The 22,257-nt window shown below is 39.1% G+C and overlaps 1 protein-coding gene and 1 long non-coding RNA gene across 3 annotated transcripts; both read left to right on the top strand.

Annotated features, from left to right (window-relative positions):
• Nucleotides 1–4,303: 4,303 nt before the first annotated feature.
• Nucleotides 4,304–15,049, top strand: LOC147522781 (ubiquinone biosynthesis protein COQ4 homolog, mitochondrial-like). 2 transcript variants are annotated; one of them, XM_086595041.1, is made up of 3 exons: nucleotides 4,304–4,605; nucleotides 5,035–5,241; nucleotides 14,284–15,049. In XM_086595041.1, the coding sequence occupies exons 2-3, from the start codon at nucleotides 5,059–5,061 to the stop codon at nucleotides 14,788–14,790; spliced, it is 690 nt and encodes a 229-aa protein (XP_086451167.1). In that variant the 5' UTR covers nucleotides 4,304–4,605; nucleotides 5,035–5,058; the 3' UTR covers nucleotides 14,791–15,049. The 2 variants fall into 2 exon arrangements, with proteins under 2 accessions (XP_086451167.1, XP_086451166.1); XM_086595040.1 differs by lacking the exon at nucleotides 4,304–4,605 and adding an exon at nucleotides 4,685–4,824.
• Nucleotides 15,050–19,975: 4,926 nt separating this feature from the next.
• On the top strand, nucleotides 19,976–21,895 carry LOC147522780 (uncharacterized). Its single transcript, XR_015195602.1, has 4 exons — nucleotides 19,976–20,053; nucleotides 20,763–20,879; nucleotides 20,989–21,153; nucleotides 21,282–21,895. It is a non-coding gene; the product is annotated as an uncharacterized LOC147522780 (long non-coding RNA).
• The last annotated feature ends 362 nt before the right edge of the window (nucleotides 21,896–22,257 follow it).

Genomic DNA, 22,257 nt, shown 5'->3' with positions numbered 1-22,257 from the left:
TTTCTATTATATGTATGTAAACAATTGACATTTTGAAATTTTTCTTGCTAATTTAATAGTAATCCACAAGAAAACGTAAAATCTTGAAGATATGAAAAATTAAGAAGCAACTTTTCAAATGCCTCAAAGGAAAATGCTTAATCAGTTGTGTTCCCTTAGATAAATATTGAATACTTGAATACCATCTAAGTTCTCATCAAATTGAATTGTTATTAGATGACCCGTTCAAAAATAGACAAACGTATTTAGATATCTTAGATAATAATAATATAAAAAAAAACAGTTTAAATCACTTGTGGATGAATTGGTAAATGAGCAGAGAGGTAGGGAAGATGGTGATGACACCAACGAGGGGTGGGAGGGAAGAAAACAAATAATTCAGTCAAATCAATCACTTTCAGTAGGGAGGCTCAGAATTTAGACGGGTGGTGAGTCACCCTGTTTATTTTGTACTGGAGTGTTTAATCTATCTGGCCTTCTTTTCAAGTGGTCTCCCATGGGCCCAGAACAACTTTGAGCGAGCCGTCGCGTATTCCCGACTGGCGCTTCACTAACTTCTACAGTTACTCCTATTGGCCACATCTTTGCACTCGTGGAAAATTACCCAGTCTGGGCTTGACAGCTCGGCTTCAGCTGTCCGTTTTATATTGGTGTACACCAGTGCTAACCAAATGTTGACACATTGTACCGCAAAAAACGAAAGAGGAAAAACCACCTCAGCAAATGACAACGAAATAAAAGTTGATCCTGTGTCTTGGCCCCTAGATATCGTTTTCGAAGCATCTAGTGAATTGTTTGATCACAAAAGTAACAGTTCATGGTTAATGGTAAATAGGGCAAGATTTAGGCAAAGGCTTTTAGTGCTCGTTTGTTTACTTGGAAAAGATGCATGGTTAGTAGTGCTCATTTGTTTACTTCAATGGACTAGATGTGTTCATCTATTTATCTATCTAATAAGAAGTGCAGTACGGTGGCTACATAACCACGCTTTAGTCATACGCTTCGTTGAGAATATTCGAACTTAGCATTTTTTTTTTTGTGAAGGAACTTAGCACATTTTGATTGAAAGAAACAGAATGTTTGAGACATAGATTACTTTCGTACACTAAGAGAGTTTCTCCGAAGAATTAAGTCCATACAACTGATACAAGTGGTTATGGTAGACGTGTATTTAGGCGCTTTCGATAGATATATCAATCAATGAAAGATTGATGTTTCTTATTCCTTGAAATGATAAGTTCTGTATTTTCACCCAATTAAAATGCGGAACGCTTTAATTAGCTTGGCATATTCTCACACTGTATCACCTTGTCAAAGGAAAATGCTATTTTGCAAGTATTCAAGATTTTGCATGGCGGCGCCTCTGTGCTGCATTTTCCAATGGAAATAAAGAGTTAATTAGTTAATACTAGGAAGAAAACACAAAACTAATTTCATTGCAAGTTTATGTTGGAACAGTCTCTTTGAAGCCCACCACAAATACAAAATTCATAATTGAGTTATCTTCATGTTTATGTTGGTGATTTAAAGATTTCGTTTGTTTTAGGGGTTATCGTGTTGGACATCTGTTAGAAGGAGATCTGGAGTGTGATGGTCCGTAATTGTGCACCAACTACGAAGGGTCAAGGTAAAGGGTACAGTATTGCATCAGTAACACATTGACTACTTGAAGAAGAGATTGTGGTCCATTAACTCGTGCCATTTTTGTCGTGGTCCATTCCATGATGGCCCAATCGACAACAACAAGGCCATTGACTGTTGTCTGTTGCACAAATTAAACTTACCTAAATTCTCTAGGCCCAAAATAAGCAAACTGCATTTTAAGGAAACGTTTTGGGCTTTGATGGACCTAAAAATCAAATCATAATTGGGTTATTTAGACTTTGGTACTTTTTTAGACCGATATTAGAAAATAGTATCAAATTTAAAAAAAAAAAAAGTAAATAATACTATTTTTTTCTTGACAATTAGTTGACCGAGTTGTCCATGGTCAATTTGGCAGTATTTTCAATATGACAATATTACCCCTCTCGTGTCTCTCAATTTTGGTAGCACTTTTTAAGTAATTTTGACTATTAATTTGTTTTTTGTTGATTCTAATGAATTAAGGAAAGAAACTCCCACACTTGCACATAAAAATTTCTCACTCTATCTGTAACCATCTTTTTCGTTTCTCTCTCACTCATTTTATCTTCTACTAAAACCTTTACATTGATTGATTAATAGTTATTTGTCATTCACTCACTCTCCCATCATTATTTTCAAATTTCGTCGTCAATTTTGAAGATGGTTATCGTGGACTTCATGAACCGTTGAGCACAACTTGAGTATGAAATCGTTATTTGGATAGTCATCAAAATTGAAGTTGGTTAAACTTGTTTACTATTTGCTAAATGTCTTCGGTTTCTTGACCTCTCAAAAAATTTTATTTACAGGAAGCGACATTAAAACTCAATGTGCTTACTTCTGATGAGTTTGACAAGTTTGTGGTTCCTGAGAAGATGATTGGTCCGTCCGACTAAACGATGGAAGATTTTGCTGGACTTCGATATTTCCCCTCTCTAACTTCAGAGTAATTATCCTGAAGTTCCATTTTTTTTCCTCCTGTCTGTCCTTTCAAACTGTTGGCAATGAATGGTGACAAGCGGTGCTCAATACTAGTATGCGTGTTTCATGTATTTTCTATAATTCTTTAGCTGATATTGACAAACTTGTCAGAGCTCATGCAAGTCATCCTTGCAATTGATTGGGCTAACAATGGAAGGTCCATTCACCACCTTGTAAGGGGAAAATGAACCAGAGGATATAGGGTAATAAATTTCCAAAAAAACTTTTGTTAAAAATGGGTAGTTGCAGTATACAAAAAGTATGAGATGATTAGAACAACTACAGTATTTATGTATTCAAGGATAATGGCTATACCACTACTATTTCCAGTTTGGCCTTCTATATCTCTTATTATTGATTAAATTTCAGCTTTTGTGATATGGAAATTGTGGTTGGGAATGCGTCTATACAATTGAAGAAAAAAGAGATACAACTAAATGCCCATCTGTCATTCTGGTACAAATGCTAAACTGTGTCATGACTCGTGATACTATTGGTCTGGTTCAAGTTTGTATTCCACTCAATATTTGTATGTCAAATAACCCAGCGGTTGAAGTTGCAGAATCAGGTTTCCCTCGTCCCATGCGCAGTCTGGTTAGTTGGCTAGTTGTTTTTCTGTGTGCTTTAACGAGTTAAATTTATAGGGGAAGGTGAAGAGGGAGCAAATTCATCTAAGGAATTTTGAAATCGTATTATGCCTACTCACGTGAAAACGTAGATATTATGAAAACTAGCATTTTGGGCACGCTCTGTGAGCGTGAAAATGAGAGTTGTCCAATTAATCAAGCCACGAAAGTAAGCTCAACAAAAGCCCAGTCCATGTGGCAAGCTAGCATTTTGGGCACGCTCTATGAGTGTGAAAATGAAAATTGTCCAATTAACCAAGCCATGAAAGTAAGTCCAACAAAAACCCAGCCCATGTGGCAAGATTGATTTTTAAAAAATTACAACTGAAGCCCACTCAAAATAAGCCCAACCAAATTGCAACCGAAGCCCAATAGTAAAAAGCCCATCGAATTTCAGCCCAGCCGCAATTGTTGACAACTCTAGTTAGAGTTGAATATTACATTTACACATTTACCCTTATCAAATATAATAAATTTAAAAAAAAATCAGATTATAGCATTATAAATAGAAATTATGAGCGAGGGCAAAATTGGAAAGCAAAAAATCCGATTGATGGAAATAACACTGTTGTTTGGAGAGTTTTCCTTATAGGTAAAAGATATGAACATATTGAAAAAGTTTGACTTCGGTCAACTGACAAAAATAGTACTATTTCATAATTTTTTTGAAATTTGGTCTATTTCTTCAGTCTAAAAAGTAATACGAAAGTCTAAATACTAGGGCTATCAACGGGCTGGACTTGAACAAGACTCACCTATGCCTAGGTCCCGGTCCAAATTATATTCGCATTTAGAAGGTCCAAGCCCTATCTAAATCTTGTTGGACATGATCGGATTCAGACTTGGCTTAAGTTCGATAAGATTACATGGAAATAGTTAATTTTTTTGTGATTTCTCAAAAAAAATTGAAATTGAGTATTGCAAGAGTCAAACCCATGTTTTATGTGTGGCACTACATCACCAATCCACCAAACCCCAAACTTTTTATAATTGAAAATATATTAGTATTTAATTGAAAAACTAACAAAACTACTTTATGTCCAGAACTGACCCAATAGTCTTATCGGACAATATTTAAGATATATATAAGTCTCTCTCTTATTGGTTCCGATTCAATCGGGCTTTAGCCCTCGCCAGCCCATTGAAAAATCCCCATAAATAATCGCAAATGATAAAGGGAGATTAGATTGATCTCCCCAAACCTATGAAGCGAACGTAGGATAAAATGTCCATATCTCAAGGTTGGTGAGTCGGAGAGCAAAAAAGGTTTTTGGTCCCTCACTATACTGATTCTACTGAAAAACATACCAACAACGAGAAAAACTTGCATAATAAAATCAAAAGAGAGAGGGAAGAAGACGAGGGCATTAAGGTCAGTTGTGGGCCATAAACTCTCCTATCTAACGGTTATTTGTAAATAATTGGTTGGGAGATACGAAGAGCTTCTGGAATAATATTCATTGATTATTTAACTTTTCGCCGTCTGCATTTCTATATCATCTTCTTTTATGCCATGAATGTACATTTATATGGATTACCATATTTTGCTAATGTTCAAAAATATCAAGTACAACAAGGAGACATGAGTATGGTGAGAGATGATATTTGGTTGTAATATTTGCTAATTAGGAAGTTACTTTTAGCTTTTTAACCTAAAGAAACGTTGATTTGCCAAACATGTTTTCCGCTTTTTCTTAGTTCCCAAACGCCCCCCATAAGCCAGGCAAATTCCATACTCTAGGCACTTAACTGATGAACCAGGCATTTACTAAATTTTAAAGCATTCATCTCTTCTGGTCAGGTTTGGTTCTTACAAGAGGATAAAATGGTAGCAGGTGGGCGTGTTCGGCTTAATGGGTGGCAACAGGCAGCTGTTGCACTGGGTTCTGCAGTTGGTGCACTTTTGGACCCAAGGAGAGCAGATTTAATAGCAGCATTGGGGGAAACTACTGGAAGACCATTTTTTGAGAGAGTTCTTGAGAGGATGAAAAAGAGCCCAGAGGGCCAGGTGTGTTTTCCAACCACACATGTAATTTTTTTTTGGATAGAGTTGCATAAGAAGTGTATGATTAAATTGCATACGAAAACCAAAACCTGCAACATTAATGAGTATTATGGTCGCTATTACTCTATTAGAATTGTTACTTGATGTTTTTTCTTTTAATATTTATGTTTTTTTTAAAAAATTGGTGGTGTATTTAAGAAATGCTAAAGTTACACTTTGTATGAGGATTGCAACTAAGGGAATCATATTACCTTTCATAAAGTAATTGCTCAATGTTGATTTGTATTGTTGATAAAATAATATCCTGACCAAAAGTATGCTGTGTGTTAAAGTGTTTGCACCTTGTTCATTGACATTTTCAAGAGATTGTAAACGATGATGCTTTCGGCAAACGACATACGTGAGACAAATGATTACAAACAAAAATAAAGGCTAGTTGTCAACTTGTCCGGTTCTTGATGTCAGGTAGACACATTCGCTTGAATTGTATATTTTGGACCAAAATATTTTTCAGCCTCGTGTGGAGTTGATAAGTTTACTGATTAGTTCATTTTTCACACTGCTCCCGCCTCCCAGTTATTCAGGTCAACTTTCTTATGGGTTCAATCTTTCTGAAAGTTTCTCGACACAAAGACCATGTACTTATTGTCACACTAATATGCTTAAGGCCATTGAAACATGGGTTGGATTCTATACTTAAACACTTGTAGACATATACATTTTTGTATCAGATTATGATATGACATAATTCATCGGACAGTCAAAAAGAGTAAAAACAAATTGGTCGTAATGTGATTTTATGCGAACTCTTTTCCTATTTTTTTTCCTTAAATTCACGGAGATTTAGATCAGGGAGGGAAATATTACTTGTTAGAGCCTGAAACCCTACACCTCTGATTTACTCGATCTTCTTCCTTTGAATCATGCAACTGCCAAAGTTTATCAACGTTTTTCAAGGTTACGTTTTGACCTCTCTTTAGAAACAATCACATTTTCTGATAAAATAGTCTTTTGGTGCACCAGATCATTTCATTAGGCAAGTCAGCTGGTTCCGGAATTGGAGCTGTAGTAGGAGCTTGAGTAGTTGGTATTGTCAGAGCCTGAATGTTTTCCTATTTATGAGAGATTCCCGTACATTCTCCTATCTTAAATAAGGCCTTTAGGTGGCATAAAAGCCTTGGAATGGCTGCCGCGCCTGATTTGACTCACCATTATTTGATTAGGCGTTCTTTGTCTGTGCATTACCCTACTTCCTTAATCCAAATAGCCATAGGAGAAGCTGAGCTAGCTAACCTAAGTCCGTAGCTAAAGTTCTCAAACAAGAGTTCCATTCCCCTTACTCGTATTGCAGGCAAATCCCGTTACTAGTAGTTCTGGTTAGCCCACTTGCCCGAGCACACTCTCAACTTGTAGATGCGCCTTCGCACACCCCACGAGAATAGAAAAACCAACAGACCACGAACACCAGCACGCATGAAAACAGCCCTTTTGAAAGCATACCCAAGGAGCGGGCATCCATCCAATCTTCACTTATAGACATCAAATGGCCTTATTTCCGTTCGTTAACTACTTCTAACGAGCAAGTTAGTAGCCTACCTCGGCTGGATGTTGGGACAAACAGTAATAACCGTGCTTATCCTTCTAATAAAGAAACTAAACCTTACCTAAGAAACCGATTCACCCACTACTGCTACTACTAGTATAGAAGAAGATCTATTAACACGCACGGCTACCTATATAACAAGTTGCCTCTGACCTCTGTCTCACGACCGCAAATAGAACCTGTAGCTTCATGCCCTGACCTGACCTGAACTACTACTGCCTTAGCTGCCTAGCTACTAATAACTTGGCACCCGTCCTGCCAATATAGTAGAAAGAGTATAAGTAGGATTCCACTCAGGGCACACTTGTTAGCTACAGTTCCCATCTGTCTTGTAAAGAACTCGAACTGCCCGCAGTTACGGGACTAGCTCCCCTGGCCGTAGCAACTACAGTTACTCTTGCTCCTGAGCTTCAAAATCCTTACTTCAGGGGATTAAGGTAGCGTTAGCTACTTACTTGTATTAGAGTAGGACAAGGCCTTTATCCTTCCTATTTCATATCATACTTGGGAACTACTATCTCTAAGTCCGGAATAGTGGCCTTGGTTCAACTCCTAGCTCGAAATGCTCCCAACTCCTTACTTAGATTTCAGGGGGTTAAGGTAGTTTACTTGCTGGCTGATAAGCACCCCATTCCTAAGTTACTCAACAGAGAAGAAGGCGTTACCTTAAAAGGGGTGTCCAAACTTTGAATACAGCTCTTCTTGAATCTGTTGCAGCACACCCTGCTATTCGTTTTGCATGGAGGAAATTCAATTGAGCATCAAGAAGAGTGGAGTTACGGGATGAAGGAGAAGAGACACTTTCCTACTTATGAGGGTTCGGGAGGTGAGGTTGAAGCATCTGAGCTAGTTTCAGCAGCAAGGATGGCAGCAGCAGTGGATGTTGAATAAGTCGATTTGGTTGAACAACTTAACCCGGCAGCCTGTTTAGTCCTGCTCATGGGTAAAGACAGCACACGGGTTAAATCTGCGATTATGCCTATCTAAATTCAGTTCCGGGTTCTAATCCTGGGCTATTCATTATATACGACTAGGACTAGTTAGAAGGGAATCTAAGTCAGCTTTCTTAGCTGCTAAAGCGTGGGTCCTGATCTAAACAAGCTCCAGACCCGCCGATGCTAGCTGGGTTTTGAAGCGAATGAAACGCTAGTTTAGCACCGCTTATGGGTAAACACAGCACCCCGGATATAAACATGCTATTATGCCTATCTAAATTCAGTTCCAGGTTCTGATCCTGGGTTATTCCAGCTAGGACTAGTTAAGTGGGTTTCTAAGTTTGCTGCTATGGCTGCCATGGGTGAACTGCTTAGGAGATTCAGTGCCTGAAGACTAGAAGTTACAAGCTAGTTCAGGAAGAGTTGCTTTACCGAGAGTTAAGGAGCTAAAGCGTGGACGTTAAAAGAAGACTGATCTTTTCTAAGCAAAGTATGGAGCCAAAGCCAGAATCTGATTTGGATAAACAAGCAAGTGCCTAACCAATCCAATAAATAGAAAACCTATCTCATGGTTTAGATGCATTTACCGGGACTTTGAGTAGGTTGATGGGTAAACACCCCAGGGCAAGGTTAAACAAGCGATTATTCCTATTTAAATTAAGTACTGGGTTCGGATCCCTTGCTTTTAGTACCTGCTTCGGATCCCTTGCTTTTACTGCTTTAGTAGGTGGGTCAGTAGCTCCAGCTCTTGAGTGAAGTAGTTTTTGATAACCGCTAGCCTAAGGTCAATCCTGTCATGTCAGCTTCTAAGTTGATACTCTGGTCTAATCGAAATAGCCTATCCCGGGCCTGGGGAAAACGTATCTAACCGGCATTTAGACACATTAATCGGGTCTTTTAGTACATTTTAGGGTAAAAAACAAACACCGCAGGGGTTGGTTAAACAAGTGATTATGTGCATAGCAATTCTGTTTAGGATTCCGATAATCGCTAAGGGTAATGAATTTCTGTTGGAGTGGAAGTCAATCCTGGTTTAGAAGAGTAAGCTGATCTTCTCTTATCCAGAGTTCTTTAGGTAACTAAGTTCCGGGGCAGAAGTCAGCTTCTATTCCGACGATGCTAGCTGGCATTTTAGGCTCATTAAACTATAGTTTAGTACCGCTTATGGGTAGGCTAGGTGAAACTCAGATTCTGGGCATGCATATAGAAAGAGTTTCGGATAGAATCCTAACTCGCAACTGCAAAGGGAAATGAATTCCTGTCAGCTATCCTTGGAATAGAAGAACTAGCTTATCCTGCCCGGGGAAAGAGGGCTAACAGGCCTTTTAGCAGCTTTTAGGGTAAAGACAGCAGGGCTTGGTTAAACAAGCGATTATGCCTATCTAAATGGAGTACCGGGTTCCGGTAGCCTAAGAGTAATGGATTTCTGTCCGCTTCTAAGGCGATCCTTGGGTCAGTTACTTCAGTCGATGCTGCTAGTAGATATATCAGAATTAGTTAATAATTCAGAGAATGGGATTTAGGCGAGTAATTGATATTACATGGCAAGGAGAGCTTCAATGGTTTGAAACTGTAACACGAGGTAAAGGATGCGAACAAGATGGAGACAGGCTTGTGTGGAATGCGTTCATGTATTGGATATGGAAGACAAGAAATGATTGAATTTTTCAGAACAAACACTTGGATGCACACCAGGTGGTTGATTCAGTGTTGGGAGATGCCAGAACACGGTTACTGGGGAATGAACATTCGAATGGAGACAGGACCCGATGCTTAGAACTTTATGGATAAATGGAATATAGAGGTTGGCTTTAAACAGAGATAACGAGAGTATTGCAGGTGGGTGCGCGCAGAAAAAGAGATTAATAACCTTAACACAGACGGGACTTTGCAAGGTACTGAAGGGGGATGGGAAGCAGCACTACGCAATGACAAGGGAGAAGTAATAGCTGCAAGTCATGGCAAATCAAATATGCAGGACATTGTGCTGATAGAAATGCTTTGTCTTTCAATGTAGTTCCTTTACTTGGGCTTCTTACCGTGACGGAAGAAAGTAGGTTCATAATGAGAAAGGGATTTGCTCAAGCTGTTTCCATTGCGGTCGGTTCTACTGCTCTTACCACTGCTGCTGCACCCTTATCCCAACCAAGTAATACAAAACCCTTCTGCTCAACAGCTATTCTGATTTCCGAAAAGAAAAAGACTATCTTATGACAGAACTTCGAAACGATCATGCCAAAGGAATAATGGAAGCAATCGTCCCTACCATCGTAAAATAAGAGCACCTGGCTCTGCCCATTCACAAGGACTCGATTCTATGTCCAAACATCACATGCCAGCAGATGTGGTCACCATCATAGGTACTCAAGATATTGTGTCTGGAGAGGTAGATAGATAGGACTACTAGTTGCTCAATCAGGACCCTAGCATTATTGCGAGCCAAAAACCTTTATGGATTCCCCTTCCCCCTTCTTTCCTCAACAGAGACTCTTGCTTCTGGGAGATCCAGAGATGGAAGATTCATAGAAGACGACTTGACCTCAGAAGATGTTGGAACTGCTTATGGCCTTCCGAACAGTTCATCGGAGCCAGTGAAAACAGGGAACTCCCTAGCTAGTGGTTCCGGAGATCTTGGTCCCTACCTCGCTGAAATGCGAAGATTCCAGAGAAGATGTATCGGATACCCATTCCATAGAGGTCGACCTTGAAGCAAGTATTAGTCGTTCATCCTCTATTCGAATGCGTGTTGAGATATGAGATATCCGGGATGTTAAGCCAAGGACCTCCCAGGCTTCAGAACCGCCCATTCAGGAGTTTTCTTTTTACCTGTTGCAAACCCAGCCCCTAGCCCGGAGATGAAAGCAGCAAGGATTTTACTACTATCTGAGGTAGGCTTTCCCTTCTGTTGGATCAGGCACTAAATACCCGGCTGGATATTTCATAACCTGGACTGCCAACCCCTCCCCCTCTCTTGAGCTTGCGTCCAAAGTTAGGAAGACTGGAGTTGGAGGAGGCTGAATAAAAACTTTTTCTTGCAGATCTATGTGGAGAAAGGAATTCTTCACGTCACATTGAAATAAGGGCCACTTTTGCAGCCAAGGCAAGCATGACACGAATAGTGGTCATTTTAGCAACCCGGGGCAAATGTTTCCTCAGTTTCGACTCAATATTCTGGAAGGAATCCTTTAGCTACTAATCTAGCTTTGTATCTCTCTACCAAGCCTTCCGCTTTATGCTTGATCTTGTAAATCCACTTGCATGCTGCCAATGGCTTGTTTCCCTGCAGGCAATGAGAAAAAGTCTTATTCTTTTTTTCCTGGGCATTGATTTCTCACTGCATAGCATCTCTCCAGCAAGAATGATTGAAGGCTTCAGCAAATGATTCAGGTTCATGAGAATATTGAACTGACATGAGGTAAGCTTGATGTTTTGGGGAAAACGATTCATAACATAAGACAACAATCCTTCAATGGGATAAGAAACTTGAGAGGATCGATGAACCTGAGAGAGGGATCCAGAATCTGAGAAAGCGACTGGAAGGGAAGCAACTGGGCTAGACTGCTGATCTTCTGGAGTAGTCTTAGCCTGGGAAACATAATGTAATCGCCGCCGAGAATAAACATGCTGTGCCGGGTGACTGGAATCCTCTGAGGTCAGCTGAACAGGCTGACAATCGGCAGAAGATGCTGGGCAAAGTTGCTGGCCTGAAGAGTGAGGCTGATCCGTAACATCAACTGCAGAAGAATGAGGTTCAAGTTGATGAACAGGAGAAGGCCGCAATACATCTCCATCACCATTGTCCCCCAGGGCTGATTAATTAGGTTAAGGAAAATATGAGGCGACCTCATTAAAGAGAACATTCAAGGATACATGTAGTCTCTTGGATTTCACGTCATAGCATCTATACCCGGACTGAGCATATCCAAGAAAGACACAAGTGATTGCCTGGGTGACAATTCCTCTCTTAACTGTGCAGGAATATGAACAAAACACGTGCATCCAAACACTCGCGCCTATAGGATGGTGCTGCCCCAGTAAGAAGTTCGTGAGGTACCGCTGCAGCTTATCCCCTCCCTCCCCCTCCCCCTCCCCCCCCCCCGACGCAAGCCGAGGAAGGAACTATAGATATATACCTTACCTCCTTGTGCCCATAGCATAGCTTGACCTCCGCCTTGAACTACCTGCACTCAAGAACACTAAGCGATCCAGAACCTGACGGTACGGAATAAGACTAATCCCAACAACCTGACTTGGCCAACCCATGAATAGGAATGGCATGTTTCGCTTCTTGTAGTTTACTTTCATAAGGCTGTTCCCATTCTCCCCTGAAATGAGATCTCCCCTGCGAATTGGTGCCCCACTGGCTGACCGATGAAAAGAGGCACAGGCCAGCCCCTTATAAGAGTCAGTGTCAGCAGCTCTCATTCCAGGTAGGGTAGGTGGGAGACCAAACCACCATTCCACTGTCAGGCCCTCATTCATACCTTCCTTTTTCTGCCTCTGCTTGCTTCATTCTCATTATCCAGAATATTTTTTCTAGATAGAAAGCTTTCGCTGTGCTTGCTTGCTTCATTGGTATTATGCTATTGTCACACATAATCTTAGAGATTAAGAAAGCTAAATAAAGTAAATAAAGAAAATAAAGGTTGAGAGTGCCACATTTCATTAAAGGGTGTAAAAGACTATTAAAGGGAAATATTACTTGTTAGAGCCTGAAACCCTACACCTCTGATTCACTCGATCTTCTTCCTTTGAATCATGCAACTGCCAAAGTTTATCAACGTTTTTCAAGGTTACGTTTTGAACTCTCTTTAGAAACAATCACATTTTCTGATAAAATAGTCTTTTGCTGCACTAGATCATGCTCTTTTGCGGCCATATTTCCCAATATTATTATCTCCGTTAGGTTTTACAGCTTTTTTTATCAGCTTATTCCGATATGTTCTTCAAATAGAGCATAAGATTAATAGTATTTCCTGGAGACTGAATACTAGTCTTGGAACCTTCTCAAACTTATAGAAAGGTCAATGTGAGACGTCCACCATTATTCCCACTATGACCACCAGTGGTTTCTTTATTTATTTTTTTTATATAAATATCTGAGAAACAATTGATGTATCTTGATGGTCATAGGAAATGTGGGTGGAGAGGATTAGCATCCTGCTGGTGTAGCCTTTGGGGGAACGTCCTTATTGGGCTGTTGAAGTTAAGTGGTGCCACAAAGTTGCTGTGAAAATTACAGAGTTAAGTGCTGAGCACCAACTTTTATGCTCTGTCAAGGCTATTTGGGGTAGCATTAGGTCGTTGGCCTGATACCTTGATAAGTATGTGGATCAAGTAGTTTTCATTTCTGTTTCTTGGTTTTTTTTCGGCATAATATATTGCAGTTGATTTACCTTTGACACTTGAAACTCATTCAGTCTGGTTGATATTTACCCCAGTTTGTTTATTATCATGATTTTGCACTTGACTGACGCTTGACACTTGAAACTCCTTGTACACTAGTACTAGTGCAATTCTTTTGAGGCAGCTATGCTGTTATAAGGCGACTGCTGAAAGCATGATATGTGACCATTATGCTTGAGCATTTTCTTTTTTTATATTTAATCTTATTTCCTTTTCTCAGTCTGTATTATTATTAGTACTATTACTACTACTACTACTTCTTCATCTTCTTTAATTGTTTCTGGTGGGAGTAGGTGGTTCGGGGTACCCTCTTCGTTTGTTGGTAATTTTCTTGCCAGTTGTTCTTTGGATTCTGGTCCTATTATGATGAGAATATGGTTGTAAAGTATGTAAGAAGTCCATTGGAAAGTGTACTTCTGAGACTGGTATTCATTTGTCAGAGTAGTGTTCTAGGATAAGAAATTTTCTCAGGGAGGAGTTGTGCCCGAAAAGTAGCTCAAGCTACCTCTCTAAGGACAAGGTTTAAACGGAAAAAGAGAGTGTAGAATGTTTTAAGTCTTAGGTTCCCGATAAATAGGCCTTGTTTTATCCCTTTGCAATTCACTGGTATTCTGAGTTTCTTATCTTTGGAGGCGTGGTACTCTTTGGTCTGATGTACCTCTTGCAGATAGATCCTAAATGATGCCTTTGGCCGGAATTTAAGTTGTTTATAATGAACTAGTCCAAGGATCATCAAGATTCAGGAAGCTCTAAAGAGATCGGCAGGCAAGCATGCTTGGTTTATCCGGTTTTTGTTGCTGTTGTATTCTTGTAAGTGAAGATAGTACGGACTAAATATGCCATAGAATCATATCCACATTTATTGATAGTTCCTCTGTTTCTCAGTCTAACAGGTTTGAAATGTTAAAAGTGGGTGCAACTGTCTTAAGCATGAAGATCTCAGGAACAGATTTGAGGCACAAATGCATATTATCTTCCAATTTTGTTTTTCAATAGCTGCTCTGTAAAATCATGCATTTATGTGCGTGTTGGAGGGTTTGTGACTTGATGGTATTGTTGTCTAATCCCACGTATTAACCAATTGTGCAATTTTCTCCACAGGCTATACTCTTAGAGCGCCCCCGTGTAATATCTGCTAATGTGGGGCATGCATGGGACCTACCAGAGAATACATTTGGTGCAGCGTACGCGAGATTCATGGGATCAAGGAACTTTTCCCCTGATGACCGCCCACCAGTGCGGTTCATGGAAACTGAAGAACTGGCATATGTTGCAATGCGAGCTCGTGAGGTGCATGACTTCTGGCACACCCTTTTTGGTCTCCCTACCAACTTAATTGGCGAGTCTGCTCTGAAGGTGATAGAGTTCGAGCAAATGCTCCTCCCCATGTGTCTGCTTTCTGTCATTGGGGGAACAGCTAGGTTCAATCAGAAGCAGAGAGCACTATTTTTCCAGCACTACTTCCCTTGGGCTTCACGGGCTGGTTTACAATGCACAGATCTCATCTCTGTATACTACGAGTGTCATTTTCATGAGGATTTGGAGGACGTGCGGAGGAGATGGGGGATTGTTCCGGCTCCTGCACCTCCCAAACCAGATGGAATGTGATGTAAAAGGATTGTGGTTTGGGCAAAATTCTATACTCAGCTGGAGATTTGGTTTGATCTGTGTACACCAGCTAGGCCAAGTAGTTGCTGATTGTTGTGGACTTGTGTTGCCTTATCGGGGTTTCTTCTTCGTATCCTTGCATGTATATTTCAGAAGTAAGAAGGAACTCTAATTTTTGGGTTTTTCTTTGTTCTTTCTGGATATAAAACAAACACAATTTCAGCAGGATTGTCTCCTATATAATCACTCGCTTCCCGTACAGGTTAATTTGGTCCGGCAATTCCCTCCCATAGACATTTTTCTTTTCTTGATTTTTCTTAATCTGCCGATACAGTTGTTGACATATCAGTTAACGATAAACACCGAGATTTAGAAACCTTAAAATCACTTTCTGCTTCAACTTCCATTCCCAGAAGTACACGATCCTTTTATAAGCTATAACTTTTAACACAAGAAATCTGATGGACAAATTTTACTCAAGTCATCCTTGCTTGCAGTGTTGTGTGTGATATACACGAGGGGATGTTGCATTTCCAATCCATGAGCAAGGTATTGTTATTTTCTTGTTTATGCTTGTACTTGTAACGTATTCCATTTTACGTTCTTTTGATCGTTTATGGAAAAATTATTACAACTCGTTCTGTCCTAGCAAACAGACTATAACTGCATGATACCAAGTTAAATAGCCGCTTCATTCAATTTGGCTTGCTCTCGAGGAGTTTGAAAATGCCGTCATCCTTCTTAGTGAGGGGTTTAGGGGTTTAGCGAGTTTGAAAATGTCGTCATCCTTAACCAACTTTTTTCAGAGTGAACATGTACAGCCATGAATCGTCAGGACAGTAGAGATCTCAAGAAATAATCGGTACTATCTAGCTACAAAAATGTGATGAGGAGAGACGTCTAACAAACAATATATCAAGGAGCATTTATAAGCTATAACTTTTAACACAAGAAAGAAGAGAAAAAAATTAAGGAAGAAGTTACCAAGAAATAACACCAGCATTTGTAATAGTGCTAGTCGTGCAATCAATTGAGAAACTCAAACACAGGCAACTCATACAAACTGACTAATCTAGCTCTACGAATTGGTTAAAGTAGGTCAAGAACCAAATCTGTCTGATCATAAAAAAAAAAAAAAGAACCAAATCTGGTCTTGATGCAGTTCTGGGGGTTTGGCGAGTAACATGATACTTTTGCAGAGAAGAGTGGTTACGTCTAGATTTGGCGATGTTAATCTGGAGTGGAATATAATACTGGTTGAGTGTCAGGGCCTTATGGGGGATCCTTCTTGGAAAGGTATCAGTAAGAGGTTGGCTGGATTTTCAGGGAGGATTAGGGACTGTTAGGAGATGGGACTAGGATTAGGGTTTGGGATGATATATGCATGGTTGTAGGGTAGACGAAGGTTTCTACTTTTAATACTCAGATTCAGTCACAAGTGCCTTCCACAGCATGGTGATCAATATAGGCGACATTAGCTTCTTTAGAATCTGGGAGAGAACCCTTGTTTACATTGTCATCTGCAAAGTATCTATATATATATATAAAAGCTTGCGCACATTCTCTCTCCTCACCATATCGCTCTATTTTGCACCTAGAGGAATATGATTGGCTCCTAAAAAATTGGATAGAATAATAATTAGTCACACCTCCCCAGATTTGTTTAAATCTCCCTAATCTATTTTTAATTTTCTATGGACTCCTCAAAGTAAAAAAAAACAATAAATTAAATAAACCTTATACAACCTCCTTGTATTTGTTTAAATCTCCTTTCTCTATTAAGTAATAATATTTATCTCCCTAACAAAAAAACCATTAAACCCCACACTATCGCAGAAAATTGGAAACCCGAAAGTCAGAAACTCCGAAAAGTGATCAAACCTAAACCTAAAAAAACTCTGCGATTTAAACCAAAAAAAAAACTTTGATACAGAAAAATCCTTCTTACGCTCCGGCCTCCCAACTTCTCTCTCTTTCATCTCGGATTTCAGTTTAGTGGGTAAACTTGCGTAGAACTGGCTATATACCTCAGGTGGTAACCCTATCTGAAGACAAAATGGGGTTATTAACATTCCACCACCAATTCCGAAAAATCCCCCAAACATTATTCCTGCTAACAAGACCATTCACGGGGAAAAGTAAGCTTCAAGGTCCAAGACTTTAGTTTGAAGATGTCCGTCCTTCATGAAAATACCAAGCATACTTCCATTTTCTCCCGGACCCTACCAAGATAAGTATCACTGATAAGAAATTTCCAGGTCTTGACTTTTTGGTTTGTTATTCTTTGCTTTTTTCTTCTACACCGTACTACACACAAATTACACAACAAACAACACATTTCAAGCTGATTTCAGCATCCGTATTTCATCTATATCCCCATTGTTGGCTGTTACGGATGGCTATGGTGGTTGAGCACTCGGCAGCTTTCCCACCTTTGTCTTCTCTGTCTAATCCAAAATCTTTCATCCAAGAAGAACTTGAGAAACTAGATGACAAGCAATCAAGGGTCTTCATCATTGTTCGGTCTTCGTTAGAACTAGCCACCCAGATAATTACAGAAGCAAAAGAAAGCGATCTCATGGGAAGGGATTCAGCCTGGATCACAGCAGACTCGATTACAAACCAATTTGACACGGTTAACTCATTAGTTATGTTCAAGCTCGCGCACATTCTCTCTCCTCACCATATCGCTCTATTTTGCACCTAGAGGAATATGATTGGCTCCTAAAAAATTGGATAGAATAATAATTAGTCACACCTCCCCAGATTTGTTTAAATCTCCCTAATCTATTTTTAATTTTCTATGGACTCCTCAAAGTAAAAAAAAACAATAAATTAAATAAACCTTATACAACCTCCTTGTATTTGTTTAAATCTCCTTTCTCTATTAAGTAATAATATTTATCTCCCTAACAAAAAAACCATTAAACCCCACACTACTCATCGAAAATTGGAAACCCGAAAGTCAGAAACTCCGAAAAGTGATCAAACCTAAACCTAAAAAAACTCTGCGATTTAAACCAAAAAAAAAAACTTTGATACAGAAAAATCCTTCTTACGCTCCGGCCTCCCAACTTCTCTCTCTTTCATCTCGGATTTCAGTTTAGTGGGTAAACTTGCGTAGAACTGGCTATATACCTCAGGTGGTAACCCTATCTGAAGACAAAATGGGGTTATTAACATTCCACCACCAATTCCGAAAAATCCCCCAAACATTATTCCTGCTAACAAGACCATTACGGGAAAAGTAAGCTTCGAAGGTCCAGTACTTTAGTTTGAAGATGTCCATCCTTCATGAAAATACCAAGCATACTTCCATTTTCTCCCGGACCCTACCAAGATAAGTATCACTGATAAGAAATTTCCAGGTCTTGACTTTTTGGTTTGTTATTCTTTGCTTTTTCTTCTACACTGGTACTACACAGCAAATTACACAACAAACAACACATTTCAAGCTGATTTCAGCATCCGTATTTCATCTATATCCCCATTGTTGGCTGTTACGGATGGCTATGGTGGTTGAGCACTCGGCAGCTTTCCCACCTTTGTCTTCTCTGTCTAATCCAAAATCTTTCATCCAAGAAGAACTTGAGAAACTAGATGACAAGCAATCAAGGGTCTTCATCATTGTTCGGTCTTCGTTAGAACTAGCCACCCAGATAATTACAGAAGCAAAAGAAAGCGATCTCATGGGAAGGGATTCAGCCTGGATCACACACACTTCGATTACAAACCAATTTGACACGGTTAACTCATTAGTTATGTTCAAGCTCAAACTCTCTCCTCACCATATCGCTATATTTTGCACCTAGAGGAATATGATTGGCTCCTAAAAAATTGGATAGAATAATAATTAGTCACACCTCCCCAGATTTGTTTAAATCTCCCTAATCTATTTTTAATTTTCTATGGACTCCTCAAAGTAAAAAAAAACAATAAATTAAATAAACCTTATACAACCTCCTTGTATTTGTTTAAATCTCCTTTCTCTATTAAGTAATAATATTTATCTCCCTAACAAAAAAACCATTAAACCCCACACTACTGCAGAAATTGGAAACCCGAAAAGTCGAAACTTCAAAAGTGATCAAACCTAAACCTAAAAACTCTGCGATTTAAACCAAAAAAAAACTTTGATACGAAAAAATCCTTCTTACGCTCCGGCCTCCCAACTTCCCAACTCTTTCATCTCGGATTTCAGTTTAGTGGGTAAACTTTTTCTTCTGGCTATATACCTCGGTGGTAACCCCCTATCAAGACAAAATGGGGTTATTAACATTCCACCACCAATTCAAAAATCCCCAAACATTATTCCCGCTAACAAGACCATTACGGAAAAAGTAAGCTTCAAGGTCCAATACTTTAGTTTGAAGATGTCCATCCTTCATGAAAATACCAAGCATACTTCCATTTTCTTCCCTACCCTACCAAGATAAGTATCACCGATAAGGAAGAACTTGAGAAACTAGATGACAAGCAATCAAGGGTCTTCATCATTGTTCGGTCTTCGTTAGAACTAGCCACCCGGATAATTCTGAAAAGAAAAGCGATCTCATGGGAAGGGGATTCAGCTGGATCACAGCCGGACTTCGATTACAAACCAATTTGACACGGTTAACTCATTAGTTATGTTCTCCATGGCCCGGAAGGCGTTATAGAATCGAAACCCCTTTCTCCTAAACTAACTCTCCTAAACTAACCCGTCATTAAGACTTCTCTATAAAATTTTAGAATCTTTTTTCGATCTATGTACCCTCAAGAAGACAACTCAACATCAAATATATGCTCTCCATTCATATGATACACTTTCCACTCTCCTCCACTATGATAATTGATTAGAAGAAACAATTATCTTGACTACGGTCACTATTTCACTAAGTCTTTCTTGAGCCTACCAAGAGAAGTATCACCATCATCAGAAATTTCTAGGATTGACTTTGTTGTGACTTTTCTTCCTCAAAGACTTTGCCCAAACCGATGTTACTAAGGTATGTTTACAAGGAAATTACACAACTAACAGCACATGAAGCTAATCTCAACATTTTACTTTCTTCTATATCCAATAATCTCAAAATAAATTGACTGTAATATGTAGAAAACTGGCCTGGTATTCTATCCATCAGAGTTGAGGTTGAAAGAGAATCCCATCAAACTTTGTGTTTCTCTCTATTATTTTTATGAGATGTAGGTGAGCAAAGGTATGTGCTGTCTTGGAGGTGAAAGTGCAGCATTGAGCAGAGTCAATGAGTACTTTTGGAGTAAGGTAACAAATTGCTCCTTATAACTTTCTTGGCATGGAATTGCATATTGTTTCTGAAATTAAAGATGCATTGTTGAAAAATTGAAAATATATGTACAAAGTGTAAACGTTGCATTACATTTTAAGAAAATGAGATATACCTTTCAACTTATCTAATCTGACCAAGTCTCTCCGTTGGATTTATTTTCAGAAGACCAAACTAAGTATGAATAAAAGAAAAAGAACAAGAGAAATTCTACAGTCTTCCCTTCAATGTCTCTTCAATGTCGTAAAAGGTGGTCTTCCTTTCCCTTTAAGAAATTATGGAAATCTACAGTTAATTTTTGGCAAGTAGGAAAAATGAAATAATTTATTGTATACTTTTTGATGAAACATAGTTTTTAGTGATGAGTGTAGTGTTATTAGGAGAAGTATACATGTTGTGGTAATGTCCCCGCAGAAAGCATACATGCATGAACAAGAGATCCCACCCTTTACTTGCAAAGCATGTATTAGTGCACCAAAGAGTTGAGTAACTTAAGTTCCTCTAACTGTGAGTGCCCTTATACATCCAATATTCATTTTCTATCTTTTTTTGTTCATAGAAATTTCAGCACCAACGCTTTTATATCCAAGATGTGTCTTGGCCATAATCTATATCGTCTTAAAATTTGGTAAATGTTTATGAAAAAAGATTACATGATTATTAGATTCTATTAAACTCTTCATGTAGGATTTGATTAGGATTTACAAAGAGACAAGAAATGGAATGTTAGGACCTGATTATTCAACAAAATTCTCTCTTTGGCTTGCATCGGGATGTCTTTCTCCACGTCTGGTGTTTGAGGAGGTAAGAGATGTCTTGGCAATACTTGCTTATTACATATTTCATTTCTTAATGATTTTAATCCAGCTTATGAATCCCACAAACTGATGATTCGTATTATTCTCTCATGAAGACGGAGATGATATTTTAACCTCTTAACCTGTGCAAGCGAAGTTACTCTTAGTATATATTACTAACTTATTTGAGAACTTACGACAAGGATTTAAGGCTCAGTCTGTCGGCTGTCGCTGTAAAATTTCTAAACATTGAAGATCTTCAAGGACACCGAGAATGGCTGGTAATTGTTTTTACTTTGCTTTCTAATGCAATGCAAATATTATTCAGATAGTTTGCCTATTTTCTTTTGCGTTCATCTATCCGGTTAACAAATTATAGATTTTTCTCACTCTCTTATGGGTAAAATAGCTTTAATACGCAGGATACTTGCATCTGCACAAGGTCAAACCTTATTAGCAGCTCAGTTTGGTAGTCAGTTGCAAGAGTAGTAGCATTGAGTGGTGGAATTCCATGACCATCTCTAAGACCACCGAACCGGGGTGCTAAGGTTTGTCCTTTATCTTCGTTTAACAGAATCTTAGTATTTGAGCTCATATATTGGATTGAAGCATTGCCTGTTCCACCAGAACGTGATGAATTGGTATATCCTTCTTGATTAACCCCTCCTTTGTGTGGAGCATTCTGTGTTCCAATTTGAGGTAACGTGGTAGATCCTTCTGCATTACCCGTTTCAACAGTAGTAGCATAGAGTAGTGGACCTCCTTTACCTGCAGTGAAACCACCACTTTCTAGGATGTGGCCAATAGTACAAACTACAGAACTGTAAGGATCACTCCTAGAGCCTCCGGGTTCAGTACGAACTACAGAACTGTAAGGATGACTCCTGGAGCCTCCGGGCTCATTACGAACTACAGAACTATAAGGATGACTCCTGAAGCCTTTGGGTTCATTTCGGCGTGGACTGGTATTTTGAGTACGTAAAGGTCCACCAGCCCCTTGAGAATATGTTGTGGGCGGTCTAGGCGGTCATCATAAGTCCTCTTCTATAATTGTGGTTTCTCTGTGATGTGTTGTTATTAATTGCATCTCCAGTTACAGATTCTTTTGACCTATCCATCCTTAAAAACAAAGAAATAAGCTCTAGAGCCTCTCAGCACCTCTTTCCAGACACTAGGAGAATCAGCCTCAAGTAGGAAGAACTCTGCAATCAGTGACATTTGAAAGAAAAAGGAAAAATAAAAAACCATCTAATGGAAACTAGCATAAGGTGTTGCAGTAAAGAGATTATAGCTCCTTCAGCTTTTTGATTCAAAATATACTCTTTGATTCAAGACTAATTGTCTGTAGCATTCTTAATAATGGACACATGATGACCTGACCCATC

Source organism: Coptis chinensis, chromosome 1, assembly GCF_015680905.1.
Source record: "Coptis chinensis isolate HL-2020 chromosome 1, ASM1568090v1, whole genome shotgun sequence".
NCBI lineage: Eukaryota > Viridiplantae > Streptophyta > Magnoliopsida > Ranunculales > Ranunculaceae > Coptis > Coptis chinensis.
The sequence above is the reverse complement of the archived record's forward strand: the minus strand, read 5'-3'. Positions and strand labels throughout refer to the sequence as shown.

Bases quoted from the DNA above. Each gene is read 5' to 3' on its own strand.
- LOC147522781 (XM_086595040.1), top strand. From the start codon at position 4,747: ATGAATGTACATTTATATGGATTACCATATTTTGCTAATGTTCAAAAA. The intron at 4,825-5,034 runs GTGAGAGATGAT...TCTTCTGGTCAG, and splicing joins AACAAGGAGACATGAGTATG to GTTTGGTTCTTACAAGAGGA. The intron at 5,242-14,283 runs GTGTGTTTTCCA...TTTTCTCCACAG, and splicing joins AAAAGAGCCCAGAGGGCCAG to GCTATACTCTTAGAGCGCCC.